We start from the raw sequence: 16,011 nt of genomic DNA on the forward strand, positions 1-16,011 counted from the left end.
CGAGGGGTTCGAATGCCGGTCGCCATGTTGCCCCTCCATCTTGAAAGTACATTAGCCAAAGAGGGACATACCCGTAAATTCAAGCTTCACTTTTCGCGTTTTAACACTCGATGGCAGTCATGAACGAGGTCAAACTGGAAGCCATGTAAATCTTGGACTAAATCGGCCACCGTAGGAGTTAAAACGAAATCGGAATTAAGAGGAACAGATACTAATATTCACTGGATGGTCATATACCTTTTCACCGCTAGATGGGGGAAAATATCACAAAGTGTAGCTTTAACACATCAAAACTGCTCTTCAAAATCCTATGAGTGATGTCACGAACACTATGTCCATATTTTGTTATGCTCTAAGATTATAACTAATGCAATCTACCAAGTGCAACGCAAATTAGTATCTGACATGCTTTTTTGGGGTTGTAAATAATGGCATAAATCCCTGTAAATTGATTAGCAGAACCCTTGGTAAATCACTTCGCGTGATTCATTTAAATACTCTCCTCCCATACATTTTATGTCTGAAAGGGAAACTCCTACTAATATGCAATAAGGTCAGCCACAAAAATAACCCAACCCACACCTCTTCAGTGGTAATTTTTCACTAAAGCCCCTTTCACACTGCACGTCGGACCCGCAATATTCCCGGAACATTGCCGGGTCACCTTCTGTGTGAAAGCAACCACGTCCCGGGATTGATTACCGAATTCGACCCGGGTCGGGGACCTAGTAATATTGCGGGATTCGACCCGGGACGAGCGCTGTGTGAACAAAAGCCGAAACTAATGCCGCAACGTGTACGTAGTTAGCGTGCGACTCCTAGAGCTTGTTTTTTCAATAATACAACCCTGCAGTGCCAGAAGAGCTAGTCGGTGTTTTAACCGCAGAGAGTGTCCGTATACAAAAAAAACTAAAATTAAACAAGCAGAAATGTGCGCAAACTGGACACAAGTCGAGCCCACGGAGCTCCTTACTATCCGCGCTGAAGCTGAGATCGCTCGCCATTATATGTCACATCCGGATGTCACGTGTCAACCCGGGACCGTTAAGCGTTGTGTGTGAAAGCGCACATATTACGGTATTTCGCTGGCAGTGTGAATGGACCAAATCTAGCGGCCCGGGAACAAATGCCGGGTCGCATTATCCGTGTATTTGCCGGAATCGCAGTGTGAAAGGGGCTTATGATCCTGACACTAGTTTTTTAATGCCAAAAGAAGATTTTCAATGGCACAAGCTATTTTAGTAAATCTGGCCCTTAATCTTTTAAAATTGTATGAAAACATTAAAAAATAATACAAATATATAAAACCACTGGTTTAAACATTCAGTTACACTGGTGCTGAAAGCAAAGAGGAATTTCTGATCACTAGGACCATAAGAAAATTCATATTTCCTCATGCTATCTTTTCTTATCGTCTTTGGCATCTCCAAAGAATGAATATAAACGTGAATTTGATTGACGTGAGTGAACTTGAGTCTTGGTTTACTGTTATTGTGCTATAAAAAATGTATTAGAGGAAGAGCCTTATAGCTGTTTTTTTTCTTTTATAAGTTTAACCGAATAATACATTTTCATCTTACATAAAAAGATCTGGATTTGTCTGACCTGCCAATGGTGTTAAAGTCTTTACCCAGATGCTTTTAACCAGCAACGGACATAATTGCAAATGAGGACTGTAATTTTGTAGCCAAGGGGTAAAAAGGCTAAAAACTGGTTTCACATAAGAAGTAGCCAGGAACAAAAGAGGTCAGATGATTGTCTTGTCATGTTGCCTTGTGTAAATGTGCACGTGTCAACATCTCAGTGCCCTCCATCTCTCCTCAGACCTTTTCCCGGGAGAATACCCTTGCGTTGCCGTAGAGACAGTGTACAGTCATTTTTCTCTGTGAGTGGGACTGGCATGGAGACAGCTGTGATTGAAGGCACAGCTCTAAAAGGGACATGTCTCGAATTCTCTAAAGAAGCCAGATCACATAACATAGATACAGGATGCTGATGGTAATACTTCAGCTAGGGAGGAGAAATCAATGCGTTAAATAGATGGGAAGGTGGATGGTGGTGTATGCGTGTGTTCCTGTGTGCGTTCATGTATTTAGTGTGTGTGTTTTGGATTTGTCTGCTTGGACAAAAGGGCAGAATTACATTATATCCTTCCTGGCCAGTGATATTGTGTTGTCTCATGTACCCAATTTCAGTTAACTGATGTCTCGGGCGTTCTACGTCAGCCATGTAGTGCAGATGTTAGACTTTCCATGTGGAGTTAGAAAGACATTTGGAGTTCATGTTGTGAATAGGCTAGTCAATCTAAAGGTTTTGATCAGGAATTATATTCTTGAGTGAGTTGCTGAATGTGTATATGTGTTGATTTTTTGCTAAGGATGAAGATGACGATGTTACAATTTTGAAATAACCTGCAGCACTTTAATATTAAAGTCTGTTTTTACATTTATATTATTTCGCCTTTGTCTATCACTCATTTAAAGTTAATCTTTTTCACTATAATGGTGAGATGCCTAATTTTACCTGTAGCAATATGTTGTTTTTATAAAAAAAATCAAGTTTTAACTTATTTAGACAAAATAGTATAGCATTTTAAAATAAGGCATTTAGCGGTCATTGAAAAATATTACACAGCACAACATTGATAATAAGAATTTTTGTTTTTTTGTTTTTTGCACCAAAACAGCAAATTAGGAATCATGTGACAAAATTCAGCTTTACTATTACAATGACCTATTAAAATAGAAAAATAAATAAATTCTTCTTTCAAATATATTTTGTCCTGTAGTGTATATGCTCGTCTTTATGAAACGCAAATCATATTAGCTTTTCTGCATTGTAGTTGTGTTTCTGATTCTACACTCCATGATGGTAGGATAGTTATCTAGCTGTCTGGCCTCTTATAACCACCAATCAAAGGTTGTTTGCTCTGAAGAATGATGCCACTTAAATGATTCGAGGCATTATGGGGAAATGGCATCATATAAATGCCATCATGGCAGCCAAATTTAATGTATATCAGTCCATTATAAACATATAAGCATAAATCTGTGGCCTTTTAAAGTGACTCTAAGAGTTCTGTTCGGCTGATGATGGACTGCAAAGTCTGTTTCCGTTAGGAAGATGGTTTAAAGCTCAAATGTCATCTGTAGTTTTATTCTCTGGAGTGCTGGACCCCTTACACAAGAAGGGTCCATATCTTGCACCCTACGTCTGTTCTCACCTTTCCTTATATTGGGTTAATCAGTGAACTAATGGGCTCATAAGGTCAGGTTTGCTGTCATTATGAATGGGTGTTAATAGAGCTGATGGGGGGCTTTATCAGATTCAGTTTGAAGTTAATTGCCTGCGGCGTGTGTTATGTAACCTTCGGTGTGAACTCTGCGAAACTGCGGCAGTGGACTTGTTTTACAGATGGCTGAAGAAAAGGGGTGCTGAAAGGTGGAGCAAAGAATAAAAAAAGAACAGAACCGTGTTAAAAATGTAAATATTGTCCGTCTGGCAATGAACCCTTCTTAACTCATGCCCACTCATACATCTTGTGTTGTGATTAGGCTCTTATTGATAAGCAGTGAGCAGTGATAGGAAAAGATGCTGATTTAGCTACAGTTTGCTACAAGCTGTATGCATTGGTGTAGAATTTCTGAATAATATAGATTACACAGTTTACAGGTTCAATTAATTATTTAAACAGACTGTGCCTCTGTAATGAGGTCAAAGGTTCTTGAAAGGTAGAAACCTATGATAACACTTTTTAACATTTAAAGGGAGGGGGGTGAAATGCTGTTTCATGCATACTGAGCTTTTTACACTGTTAAAGACTTGGATTCCCATCCTAAACATAGACAAAGTTTCAAAAACTAAGATGGCCGTTTGATGGAGTATTTCTGTGTCAAAAATACTCCTTCCGGTTTCTCACAAGTTTCGGAGAGTTTTTTTCGAGTATGGGTCGGCTTGACGTCGATAGAGTGGAAGGTCCTTGTATGGGCCGTACGGGCTCTTCTCCCGGAAGGGTGCGCGTGACTAGATGCACGCCGCCCATAAACAATGCTCTCAGGTGCAGCAGATCCACTAGTCCATGCAACACGTCTGTCGCGCCGCGCTCCACTTTATTCCTATGGGTGACTTCAAGCGACTTCAACGCTTCAGCACATTATTCCGGGAAGGCAGTGCTGCATTTGAACCGATTTGAACGCAGAAAAGGGAAGCGTCACAACATACGCTACAGTCGTGTCGCAAAAGTGGATCACCACAGTCACTGCTGTCACAGGACTTCACCGAATCATGTCCTCATAAACTGCGAGTAAAGACACACAAATGTTGACAGGCCACTAAATACAATACATACCACAGAGACTGATGTCCTGCTGTTGTTGTTTCTCCTGTTCAATTTATTTCAGCCTCCGGATTCTGATTCTGGATCAGCGTTTTCTTCTCCACGCTTGAGGACGTCACCTCTTTGTGTGCGCTCGTCATTCTTTAGCTCCGCCCACACGATACGCCTCCAGGCGCTCGTTTTTTTCGGAAAGACTCGGTACAGCCTATATTTATTTTATAAATATAATAAAACTAAAGACTTTTCGGAGATATGAAGGATGCAATACTACTCTATAGGTACTCAAGATTGACATTAAATTGACTGAAACTGAGTGTCCCCCTTTAATACAAATGATATGCTGTTACTGTGGATTTTTGATGTACTGTGGCATTACTGTAGCTCTAATGCTATGCTAACCATGGTATTGCTATGTTTTTTGCAAGCTTTTAAGCGGATATTCAGGATTGAGTGGCAGGCCTGGTTCTTGATTAGATGTCCACCCTTGATAGAAGGGTTGACATCTAATTTGCACTTTGAATAAAATGCTACCATTTTCACTTTTCTACTGTCTGTAGTGACAATTTGAAAAGAAATGCAACGAAAATCTGCTGTTGCTGTAATAACGAATGCAACTGTAACGCGTAAGTGCCATTTTCCACAGGACATGTTTTCCCACTCCACTATACAGTCATTTTTCCACCAGTGTAAACACACTGTATTGGTTAGCATTACAGGGTTAGTTCACCAAAAAATTCTGTCATTAATTACTCTCCCTCATGTTGTTCCAAAGACTTTCATTCATCTTTGGAACACAAATAATATATATATATATTTTTGAAATCTTAGTGATTTCTGTCCCTCCGATGATTTAATTTAGGTTTTTATTCACATATAAACATTCATCAACACAAACATGATTTATGATAAACAGGAACTCAATCATGCTTGCAATCATGCTTCCAATGAAGTTTGTTCTCGCACATCAAGCAGGTTCAGTTGAGCTTCTTTTGATTTGGAGATGTATACAATGGGGTAAAAAGTATTTAGTCAGCCACTAATTGTGCAAGTTCTCCCACTTAAAAAGATGAGAGAGGCCTGTAATTTTCATCATAGGGTACACTTCAACTATGAGAGACAGAATGAGGAAAAAAAATCCAGAAAATCACATTTCATGTCTGATTTTTAAATAATTTATTTACAAATTATGGTGTAAAATAAGTATTTGGTCAACTACAAAAAAAGCAAGATTTCTGTCTCTCAGAGACCTGTAACAACTTCTTTAAGAGGCTCCTCTGTCCTCCACTTGTCACTTGTATAAGTGGCACCTGTTTGAATTCGTTATCAGTATAAAAGACACCTGTCCAAAACCTTAAACAGTCTGACTTTAAACTACACTATGGCCAAGACCAAAGAGCTGTCAAAGGACACCAGAAACAAAATTGTAGACCTGAACCAGGTTGGGAAGACTGAATCTGTGACAGGTAAGCAACTTGGTGTGAAGAAATCAACTGTGGGAGAAATTATTAGAAAATGGAAGACCTAAAAGACCACTAATAATCCCCCTCGATCTGGGGCTCCACAGTTCTTACTGTGGAGTTCTTACCCCGTGGGGTCATAATGATCACGAAGGTTGAGCAAAAATCCTAGAACCACACAAGGGGACCTAGTGAATGACCTGTACAGAGCTAGGACCAAAGTAACAAAGGCTACCATCAGTAACACACAATGCCGCCAGGGACTCAAATCCTGCAGTGCCAGACGTGTCCCCTTGCTTAAGCCAGTACATGTCCAGGCCTGTCTGAAGTTTGCTAGAGAGCTTTTGGATGATACAGAAGAGGAATGGGACAATGTCAAATGGTCCGATGAAACCAAAATAGAACTTTTTGGTAAAAACTCAGCTTGTCGTGTTTGGAGTAGAAAGAATGCTGAGTTGCACTATACCTACTGTGAAGCATGGGGGTGGAAACATAATGCTTTGAGGCTGTTTTCTGCAAAAGGGTTCAGGATGATCCTTGTAAAGGAAAGAATAAATGGGGCCATGTATCGTGAGATTTTGGGTAAAAACCTCCTTCCATCAGCAAGGACATTGAAGATGAAATGTGGCAGGGTCTTTCAGCATGACAATGATCCCAAATGCACTGCCCGGGCAATGAAGGAGTGGATTATTAAGAAGCATTTTAAGGTCCTGGAGTCTCCAGATCTCAACCCCATAGAATATCTTTGGAGGGGGTTGAAAATCTGAAGCGACAGCCCCAAAACATTGCTGATCTAGAGGAGATCTGCATGAAGAAATGGGCCAAACTACCAGCAACAGTGTGTAAAAACCTTGTGGTGACTTACAGAAAACGTTTGACCTCTGTCATTGCCAACAAAGGTTATATAACAGAGTATTGAAATAAACTTTTGTTATTGACCAAATTCTTATTTTCCATATAATGTCCAAATAAATTCTTAAAAAATCAGACAATGTGATTTTCTGGATTTATTCCCCTCATTCTCTCTCTCATAGTTGAAGTGTACGTATGATGAAAATTACAGGCCTCTCTCATCTGTTTCAGTGGGAGAAATTGCACAATTGGTGGCTGACTAAATTCTTTTTTGACCCACTGTATTATTAGTACCAGTCAAAATTTTGGATATATCAATGGGAAAGTGTGTCTAAACTTTGGACTGGTACTGTACTATAATATACACATAAATAATGTTGGCCAATATCAGACCTTTTTTTTTTTTTTTTTAAACCTATCGGTATTGGCCACAAAAAACATATCGGTCAGGCTCTAATTTCTTTATGAACTTATTGAAGCGTCAGATTAGTAGTTGCGTAGCTGTCAATAGAGAGTACAGAACTGGCTAAGATGAAAAAACAAACAAACTTATTTGTGTTCTGAAGATGAACGAAAGTCTTATGAGTTTGGAACGACACGTAGGTGCGTAAATGATGACAGAATTTACATTTTTGGGTGAACTATCCCTTTAATGTGTATTGGTTAGCACTATCTATCTTATAGTCTGGACAGTCAATGTCATTGGAAAAGGAAAGTTGTTTAATGTCACTTTAAATGAAAAAAGCAGGTCATTTTAATGGTCATGATAATTTCAATTTGAAAGAAAATTAAAACTGATAAATGCCTTGAATGAAGCAAGGTATGTTTTAATGTGACATAATGCTTCAGAAGTGTACAAATGAACCATGCCTTCACATGCTTTTTAGAATACAGTGATAAACAGAAGATCACTAAAAACTCTTTATCTACTGCAATATTTCCTCTGACTAGATTTCACTCCTCTTTGTCCAAGGCAAGTGTTTGCCCTTTTCCAGCACAGAGAGTGTCTCATTGACACAGCAGCATCTGAGTCACTGTGTATCTGAAGAGGATAATCACTGTGTGTAATGAGTGAGAGACTGAGAGATATATGGATGAGTAGCACCCACGATAAAAAGATAGAGACTCTTTAATCGAATCTAATAATATACAAATCCAATAGTGGAATGATTTGGAGACAGTGAAAGTTAAAAGGCGGCAGATACTCGAAGACTGGCTTTTCTGAGAAAATGCATTATACATGCAAAGACCAGAGAACGGAGAGCTTTCAGTGTCATATAAAGACCACGTCACTGGTATTGTGTTGCAGTAAAAACTCTAAGTGCTTATTACTTGGTGGAACCATTTGGTATTGATTTATTTTGCATGAAAAGGGCCTGAGTCTCCAATTCACCATTGTAAAGAAGTGAATTGAATGAACTCTTGTGCAAATGGTGCATGGAAGAATATAGCTTGTTGAGACTGCAAGGATTTTGTGAGATGATGCTGTATTTGAGAAAGTTCCTCATTGTGTCACAAGCACAACAGGACTTGGCCTTTCTTGACTGTTTTGAGATTGTGCTGCTGGTGGAAAGCATCATAGACATTCTCGAAGGAATGAGAGCCATATTTAGGGACCAGAATATAATATTGTGGCAGGAATCTTCTGACTTTAAGCGGTTTCCAGGGTCTTCTGGATGCTAGCAATCACTTATAACATAGAAACTCCATAGCAATATGCTAAAAAAAAGCTATTTTAGGAACTGCATGGCAACGCCCTGCCAACCACCCAGAATGTTTTTTTTTTCTTTTTCCGCCAGCTTCATAGTCTGCAATCTGAATGCAGCATGCAAATCTAATGCGAGAATAGAACAGAGCAGTTTTACCGTTAACACATGGAAGAAAGCTCAGAAACAGGCAGGGTGAATTCAGGGCAGGATAAAGACTTGGCCAAAAAAATCAACATCTGTGGTTTGGAAATATTTTGGATACAAGAGAGATAATGTATCATAAAGCCAGGTAATTTGCAAGACCTGCCAAACTATCGTTGCAGCAAAATAGAGTAGTGGCCGTTCACACAGAATGTGTTTTTCCGGTGATAAGCACAAGATGGAGGTCTTGACACATGTTTTTAAAAGTAAAAAAAAGAACTACTTTTACCTTGCACCATGTAGAATGCCATGTCATGTAAAAGACACAAGACATGAGTGCAATGGTAAAGCCATCCATTCTAGTACGTTTTTATAGTAAAATTATATTCTCGTGTGTTACGAACAAGCGTCAACCTCCCGCGATCTCGCTTGAAGCCAATACCGAAGTAATGTAAACTGCAATTCCTCGACTGGCCACTAGAGACAGGCTCCAGAAGGGAGCAGAATCTCATTGAGCCCCATGTTAAAATTCCCAACTTTACAGCAGAAAAACGTTTACAGCCTGGTACAATTTGTGGTTTTGGCCTATATGGCTAATTTTGACCTTCATGACAACTGTGAGGGGGGGTGAATATAAAGCCTTTAAGTTCTAAATAATTAAGGCCATGGTTACTTTGAGTGACAGGTGGAAAGCCATTTATCTGCCGTCTATAGTCCTTGCTAAAGTCATTGCGCGTCACTCCCGGATAACAGAAAATGGGCAAAGACATGGGATGTGGGCGGAGCTTAATCCGGGAGTGACACGCAATGAAGCACTCGCAAAATGGCAATGCCCAGCTCGCCCCTACTTTAAGCTTCAGAACGGCTTATCAGAAGCCTATGGGTGATGTCACGGACACTACGTGCACATTTTTTTATAGTCTATGATTACGCAGCATGTTTGAGCCTATGCAAGAACCAATGAGGTTCATTGTTGTGTTACGCAGCACGTTTGAGCTTCTGAAAGAACCAACAAGGTTCATTCTTGTTATGTAGCACGTTTGAGCTTCTGCAATAACTAATGAGATTCATTGTTGTGTTATGCAGCATGTTTAAGCTTCTACAAGAACCACTGAGGTTCATTCTTGTGTTATGCAGCACGTTTGAGCTTCTGCAATAACTAATGAGATTCATTGTTGTGTTATGCAGCATGTTTAAGCTTCTACAAGAACCAATGAGGTTCATTCTTGTTACACAGCAAATTTGAACTTCTGAAAGAACCAATGAGGTTCCTTCTTGTGTTATTCAGCATGTTTAATCTTCTACAAGAACCAGTGAGGTTCATTGTTGTGTTACGCAGCACGTTTGAACTTCTGAAAGAACCAATGAGGTTTGTTCTCACTCGTCAACCAGCTTTGGTTGAGCTTTTGTTTATGTTCGATGATCAATGTTTGTATGTGAATAAAAGCATAAATTCAATCTGTTTATCATATAAAGCAATTAAGTCTCTTTAGAAAATGTTGACTAAACAGCTCAATTCATATGGATTAGTTTTACGATCTCTTTATGAACTTTTTGAAGCATCAAACTGTCAGTTGCGTAGCTGGGACAGAAAGCTCTAATATTTCATCCAAGATCTTAATTTGTGTTCTGAAGATGAACAAAAGTCTTAAGGGTTTGGAATGACCTGAGAGTGCGTAATTAATGACAGAATTTTCATTTTTGGTTGAATTAATCCTTTAAACAGAGCTGAGAATGCTGCAGTCTTGAAGGCAGCGAACACACTGAACAAACTGTGAATGGTGGGTGTTTAATGAAAGACTGTGGATCACATAACTCAAATCTCTGAGAATATACGAACTTCTTCAAAACAATTACCTGCAGTTTTAAGTGGCATACTTAATTTTTCCAGACTGCTGATTTATTCTTTTGAAATGAACTAGATCGCTGACTGTTCTAAGAAATGGTGTAAGAAAGGGTTCTATAGAACCAAATCAGCATATTATAATGATTTGAAGACTGAACGAATGGCTTCTGAAAATTCAGCAATGAAAGAAAACCACAGCTCTAGACCAACACCTACCGAGAGCACATCTTGTGAGTTTTAATTACAAAGAACATTTCTGGAACCTCTATAACACACATTTCAAGTCCCTCATATAGACAAATTGACCCAAGGCTCAGATGGAAATGGTTTGGGGGAGGGGAAGTAAATGACGCACAGTATATAGGATAATTGATAGTATCTTGATAGATAGTATCTGTTAGAAAACCTTTAAATTAAAGGTTAAGCTTGTTGCCTGTATAATTAGATGATCTTTTGTGTATTTCTGGCTCTTCACCATACTTTTCATATACTCTATAATAGGGATCCATCATCTCTATTTATTCAGATGGCTTAGTCATCATGTCTTGCTAATATGAGAGACCGGCTATTTGTTTTCATTGAAATCAGATGGTCTCAACTCATGTGTTTGTTTTTAAAGTGTAATTCAGGAGTATGTCGTCCATCGTGTGACACAATCGTTCAGGTATTTGCAGACCGAGGTTGTGACAGAGCTCGGTCTCATCAAATGGGGGTATTCCAGAGAAATCCTTCTGTTAAGTAATTCCTTTCTTCTAATGTAACCAGTTCAAAGTGTTACACGGGCTGAAGGGACGTCAGGCCAAAATTTACAGCATTCCTCTTCCGAGAGCAAGTTCCAGACATCAAGTGAAGCCACAGAGTGTACGCAGCGCACTTGGAATCCTCTTTCTTGTGAATAATTCTGTGATTGCTCAGGGTCTCCGTGAGAAGCTCGCTTACAATGTGACCTATTTTTCGGCTCTCGTGCTGCTAGAAGTTTTTAAACCTGCTCCTTTTACGAGTATTTTCAAAAAAGTCCTGCCTGCCATTCATGCGAAACGGTGTCAGATGTTTCTGGGGCGTTCCTCTAGGCTCTCTTGTTTTGTCACATGAATACATGCTGAGAAATAAGTTTGTGAAAAAGCAGAGAGAAAGAATGAAAAACAGTCTCAGTGAACGGTATCGTCACGCTTTGGGTTGGTTAGCTTTTTTTTCTTCCGTATGTAAGCTACCTCTAAATAGGGCCCACATGGGTTTTAACGGCAAATAGTGCCAGCAGGCAGTAGCCCTCATTTCTAAAGGAAGAGCCAGGTTCGGTGGTTAACCGAAGATTGTAATGCTGCACTGTGGTTCGTCAACCCAGCACAATATCACAGGAAAAAAGAAAGCGCTCCCATTTCAACACTACAGTCTTTGCAGCTGAATGTAATGTTAATTCTTCTCTTGTACTGTAGCTAGGGCTGCAAGACATAAAATCAATAATGCGCTATGAATTGGTGTGTTTATCAAATCACATAGTCTGCGATTTAATTAAAGAAAAATATTCGCCACTGGCTTCAGAGTGTCAGAGGAGCACATACGTCTATTTTCCTGCAAACCGCCAAAATAAAAGCTCAATGGTTAAACGTTTCAACCCTCTACAATTTGAGTAAATCACTCGCATATGCGACTGTATCTTCACTCTGGGCGACTATATAATTGCCAATGGCTAATAAATTCTTAGATTTTATTCACCAGTGTGTGTTAGAGGCTAAGTATAAGTGTAGCATAAATATATTTTCACTGTCTAAACACTCTGACTGAGCTGTTTCAATTCAGCTCAATGAATGAGCTGCGTATCTGTTTTTGACGTAGGCCTACCGTAAACTCAGGTGTGAAGGCGCATGGCTTTCCATCACTTTGCTCAGAGGGCTGTGTTTCTCACACACACGGAGAGAGAGAGCGAGAGAGCGGGAGAGCGAGAGAGAGAGTCTTGCATACCTTGTAGAATCAACATCCTACATATAAACAATATTCTTAGTTGTATTTTACTGTCAAAATACCGGATTTATGGTGAAATTATTCAGATTTTAAGAACAAGCAGAAGACACGCAGGTTTCTCCAGTAGTGGGGCGGAACTAATGCGCAAACGGCAATCTCATTGGCTGGTGTTCATCTATTAATGTCCCTGTTTTGATTTAAGCAAATCAGTTCGAACGAACCCTGACAACTTGATTAATATTCATGAACCCAGCAGCTCACTATTTTTTTGGTGCATTGTATTGTTATTAGTAGTAGAATTAGTAATATTATCATTTAATAATAATTACTATTATCTATTACGATTATCTTTTTTTAAAATGCAGAAACACTGAATGACCAACAATATCTTAAGCACCACTACCAGTTCTATCATTTAAATAATGCTTGATTATCTTATCATATAATGCTAAGAGTGTACATTCAAATATTTTACAAAAACAGTCAACTCACTAGTGATTGTATTGCCAAAGTGTGTGTAGAGGGTTGTGTTTGAAAATGAAATGAAGAGAGAAATTTTAGTTTTGTAATTTGAGCAGTTCGACAATGAAATTAAAATTAGTTTTAATAAATAATACATTTCTTATTTTACAATAGGGTGCAACGAGATAAATGGCACATTGGATTTAGTTTTCCTCTAAACCACTAAGTGGCACACAAACTTGCCGCAGCACTTTCCTAAGCATCCACGTTTCACAATGGATGTGGAAATGTGGCTGATGCTTGATGCAATTGTGGGCAGCTGTGCAATGTTGAGTTTGTGCTACTATTTAATGTCTTTTTTAAGTAGCTAGCAACTGAGAATCACTGAAATGATTGAATATATTTTGAGACTGAGGTATTTTAACTTTTGCTCAAGGTAATTAAATGAACAGTCTTTCTAATAAATTAAGAATATGTAAAACAATGGTATTTGAGTTAAAAAGTGCACCCTGCTGTTGGGGCTAAAGGCACAATGATTAACATAATGATAAATATATGGCTTTTTTAAATGTTATTTTTGTCCAGTATCATGCAACCCTATTTGTAGCTCAGAAGTGTTGTTTTATATGTGAAAAATCCCACAGAATGCAGTTATCTGACACTCGACAGCTTGACTGGGTTAGCTCTGAGGTGTTGCTTTGTGTTAGCAGCAGATCAGAATTTTCGACCTGAGCAGCCTTACTTAAGTCAATCAATATTGCAGTGGATTTATTTTATTTCCAGTAAAGCAATCTACCTTTCTAAGTGGTGTTTGATTTTGAGCTTTCTTTTGTGCTTTTTTCTGTTGTCTAATTGTTCTGCTAACCTTAGCGCAGGGAACAGAAATAATAAAAATTTCCCTCAGAGGAAGTCTTTGAAGGAATAGAGGCCTCTTTGAAATGACACATGAAAGAAGCTTTGCTTTAACACTGTAGAAACTGGCTGCCTCAGGGACACGACTTACTGCACAACCTACATGTACTTCTCTGTTGTGTTAGTGTAATTTTCGCTTTTCTCTCTCTCAGCACTGAGGGAACAGCTTGTCAGTTCAAGAACACACTGTTTGTGGCACAAAACCTTTCTTTGCAATTAACTGCAAGTCAGTGATTTTTCTGCGAAAACTGGCTTTGTTCTTAAATATTAGTTTCTTTAAATAGCAGCAAGTGCTACAACAAAGAGAAGACAACTGGTTCTATCTAGCTATCGACAAAACAAGTGTGGATTTCAGTCTCATCCATTTTGTATTAAACGACAAAGCACAGGTCTGACTTGGTGTACTTAATTTACACTCTAAAAAATTCTGAGTAAAAAACAACCCAATGTTGGGTAAAATATGGACTAACCCAGCGATTGGGTTGTCTTAAGCAAATATTTAACCCAACCGCAGGATTAAAATTACCCATTCGCTGGGTTAAAACAACCCAATTGCTGGGTTAGTCCATATTTGACCCAACATTGGGTTAAAACAACCTAGCATTTTTTAGAGTGTATATTTGACATTTTTCCAATTTCCCTTTACCAATTTTCATACAAATTTTTAAAGTCGTAGATTATTTTCCTTCATTGGATAGATATAACCCAGGGATGATGTAATATATTTGGCTACACACACACTGCAAAGTTTTGGGAGTAACCTTGTTCCATATGTGTAAGGAATACAAAAACGCTTCCAATATTTGTATCCAGTAGTCATGAATGACTGGAATAATCTTGTAAATTCTTTGGTCAGTGGCTGAATGGATTAAATCACAGATTCAGCCAATTTGAAAAAAACGACACCCATCTGAACCTAACTACTTTTGTAAATGTACACATAGAGATTTGTGCTGACTCAGACTAATGTGTTTATGTGTACTCTGTTGCTCAGAGATCCGTAATCAGTTGGTGGAGCAGTTCAAGTGCCTGGAGCAGCAATCAGAGGCTCGGATCCAGCTGTTGCAGGACCTGCAGGAGTTTTTTCGGCGCAAGGCCGAGATTCAACTGGAGTATTCTCGCAGTCTGGAGAAACTGGCCGAGAGGTTCTCATCAAAGATCCGTGGCCCGAGGTGAGGCTTATTTGATATGTGCAAGTGTGAATAGTTCAACCAAGAAAATGAAATTTCTCTCTTCATTTTTTTTTCTTGGAACACAAAATTAGAAAAGGCCTGATATATCATTTAGCAACTCTTGCCAAAAAACATTACAAAATATATCTTCAATTTCAGCCTGTTTATTACACAGAGGTTTTATATGGCTTTTAAAGATTTGGAATAAAGCAAAAAAAGTTATGGACTGGGGTTGTCACAGAACCAACATTTCAGCAGTCTGTACCTATTTTGATACCAACGCAAAACATTTTTAATTAAGTACTTTAAAAATGTTTGACCTCTTTTTGTCTCGTCCATTGGTTACCACAGTCATTGGTTATTGCAGTCTCTGATTCAACCATGATTTAAATACGGTTGTCAATACAGAATCTTTGCAGTGTACTTTGCAGCTTGAGAAACTAAACTTGTGTTTAGATTATGAATGGGTATTAGAAGAGCTCTACTTTTATAATAAGGCTGTTAGTCTCTAAAGCATGATCTTACTGAATTCAGCACTCTCACAACAACTCGTTATAATAAATAGCTGTCTTTAGTGCGGCTCCCGTTGAACAAAACAAAACCTTGTGCGATTTCAGCACTTAGGTCGCGTGTCCACCAAAGTGTTTTTTCACACTGCTGGCTGGCGTTTTCAATTGTTTTCAATGAGAGCGGCGTGTTTTTAGAACGCCTGTAGCGCACCGAGGCGCCGAGCGAGTATTTCACGCTCACGCGCTGAGCGCTCAGCGTTTTTTACTGGTCGCCGAGAGTTGAAGAATGTTCACCCAGCCGTCCAATCACAGTGGAGGAGGGACGGGACAAACACAACACAGACCAACCACCGCAACAAGCAATAATAAAGTAACAAAATGATTTAAAACAAGAGCCAGAGCAAATAATTTACATTGTATCTGCAATTTTATATAGAATCAATACAGGAACAAACTACCTGTGAAATTAGAAAGACCTTCGCGGACTCCGTATCATAACAAGTAAGTCTCAACTGAGGAGAAAAAAAACGCTGCCTGCCAAAACTCTCAAGCGCTCACGGCGAGGCGTCACTATGAACAGTTGTATGTAAAACAGCTGCTTTAAAGTTTCTATAAAATATTCTATTTAGTGCTTGATGAAATAAAAATGACACCAT

The 16,011-nt window shown here is 38.9% G+C and overlaps 1 protein-coding gene across 2 annotated transcripts in view; it reads left to right on the forward strand.

Moving 5' to 3' along the window:
* Positions 1 to 16,011, forward strand: part of srgap3 (SLIT-ROBO Rho GTPase activating protein 3) — a 122,253-nt gene that overhangs the window by 18,431 nt on the left and 87,811 nt on the right. For both annotated transcript variants that reach the window (XM_067460155.1, XM_067460156.1), the window contains exon 2: positions 14,669 to 14,846. In XM_067460155.1, coding sequence (XP_067316256.1) covers positions 14,669 to 14,846 — 178 coding nt within the window. The remainder of the gene's footprint in view (positions 1 to 14,668; positions 14,847 to 16,011) is intronic.

This window comes from Pseudorasbora parva, chromosome 12, assembly GCF_024679245.1.
Source record: "Pseudorasbora parva isolate DD20220531a chromosome 12, ASM2467924v1, whole genome shotgun sequence".
Lineage (NCBI taxonomy): Eukaryota > Metazoa > Chordata > Actinopteri > Cypriniformes > Gobionidae > Pseudorasbora > Pseudorasbora parva.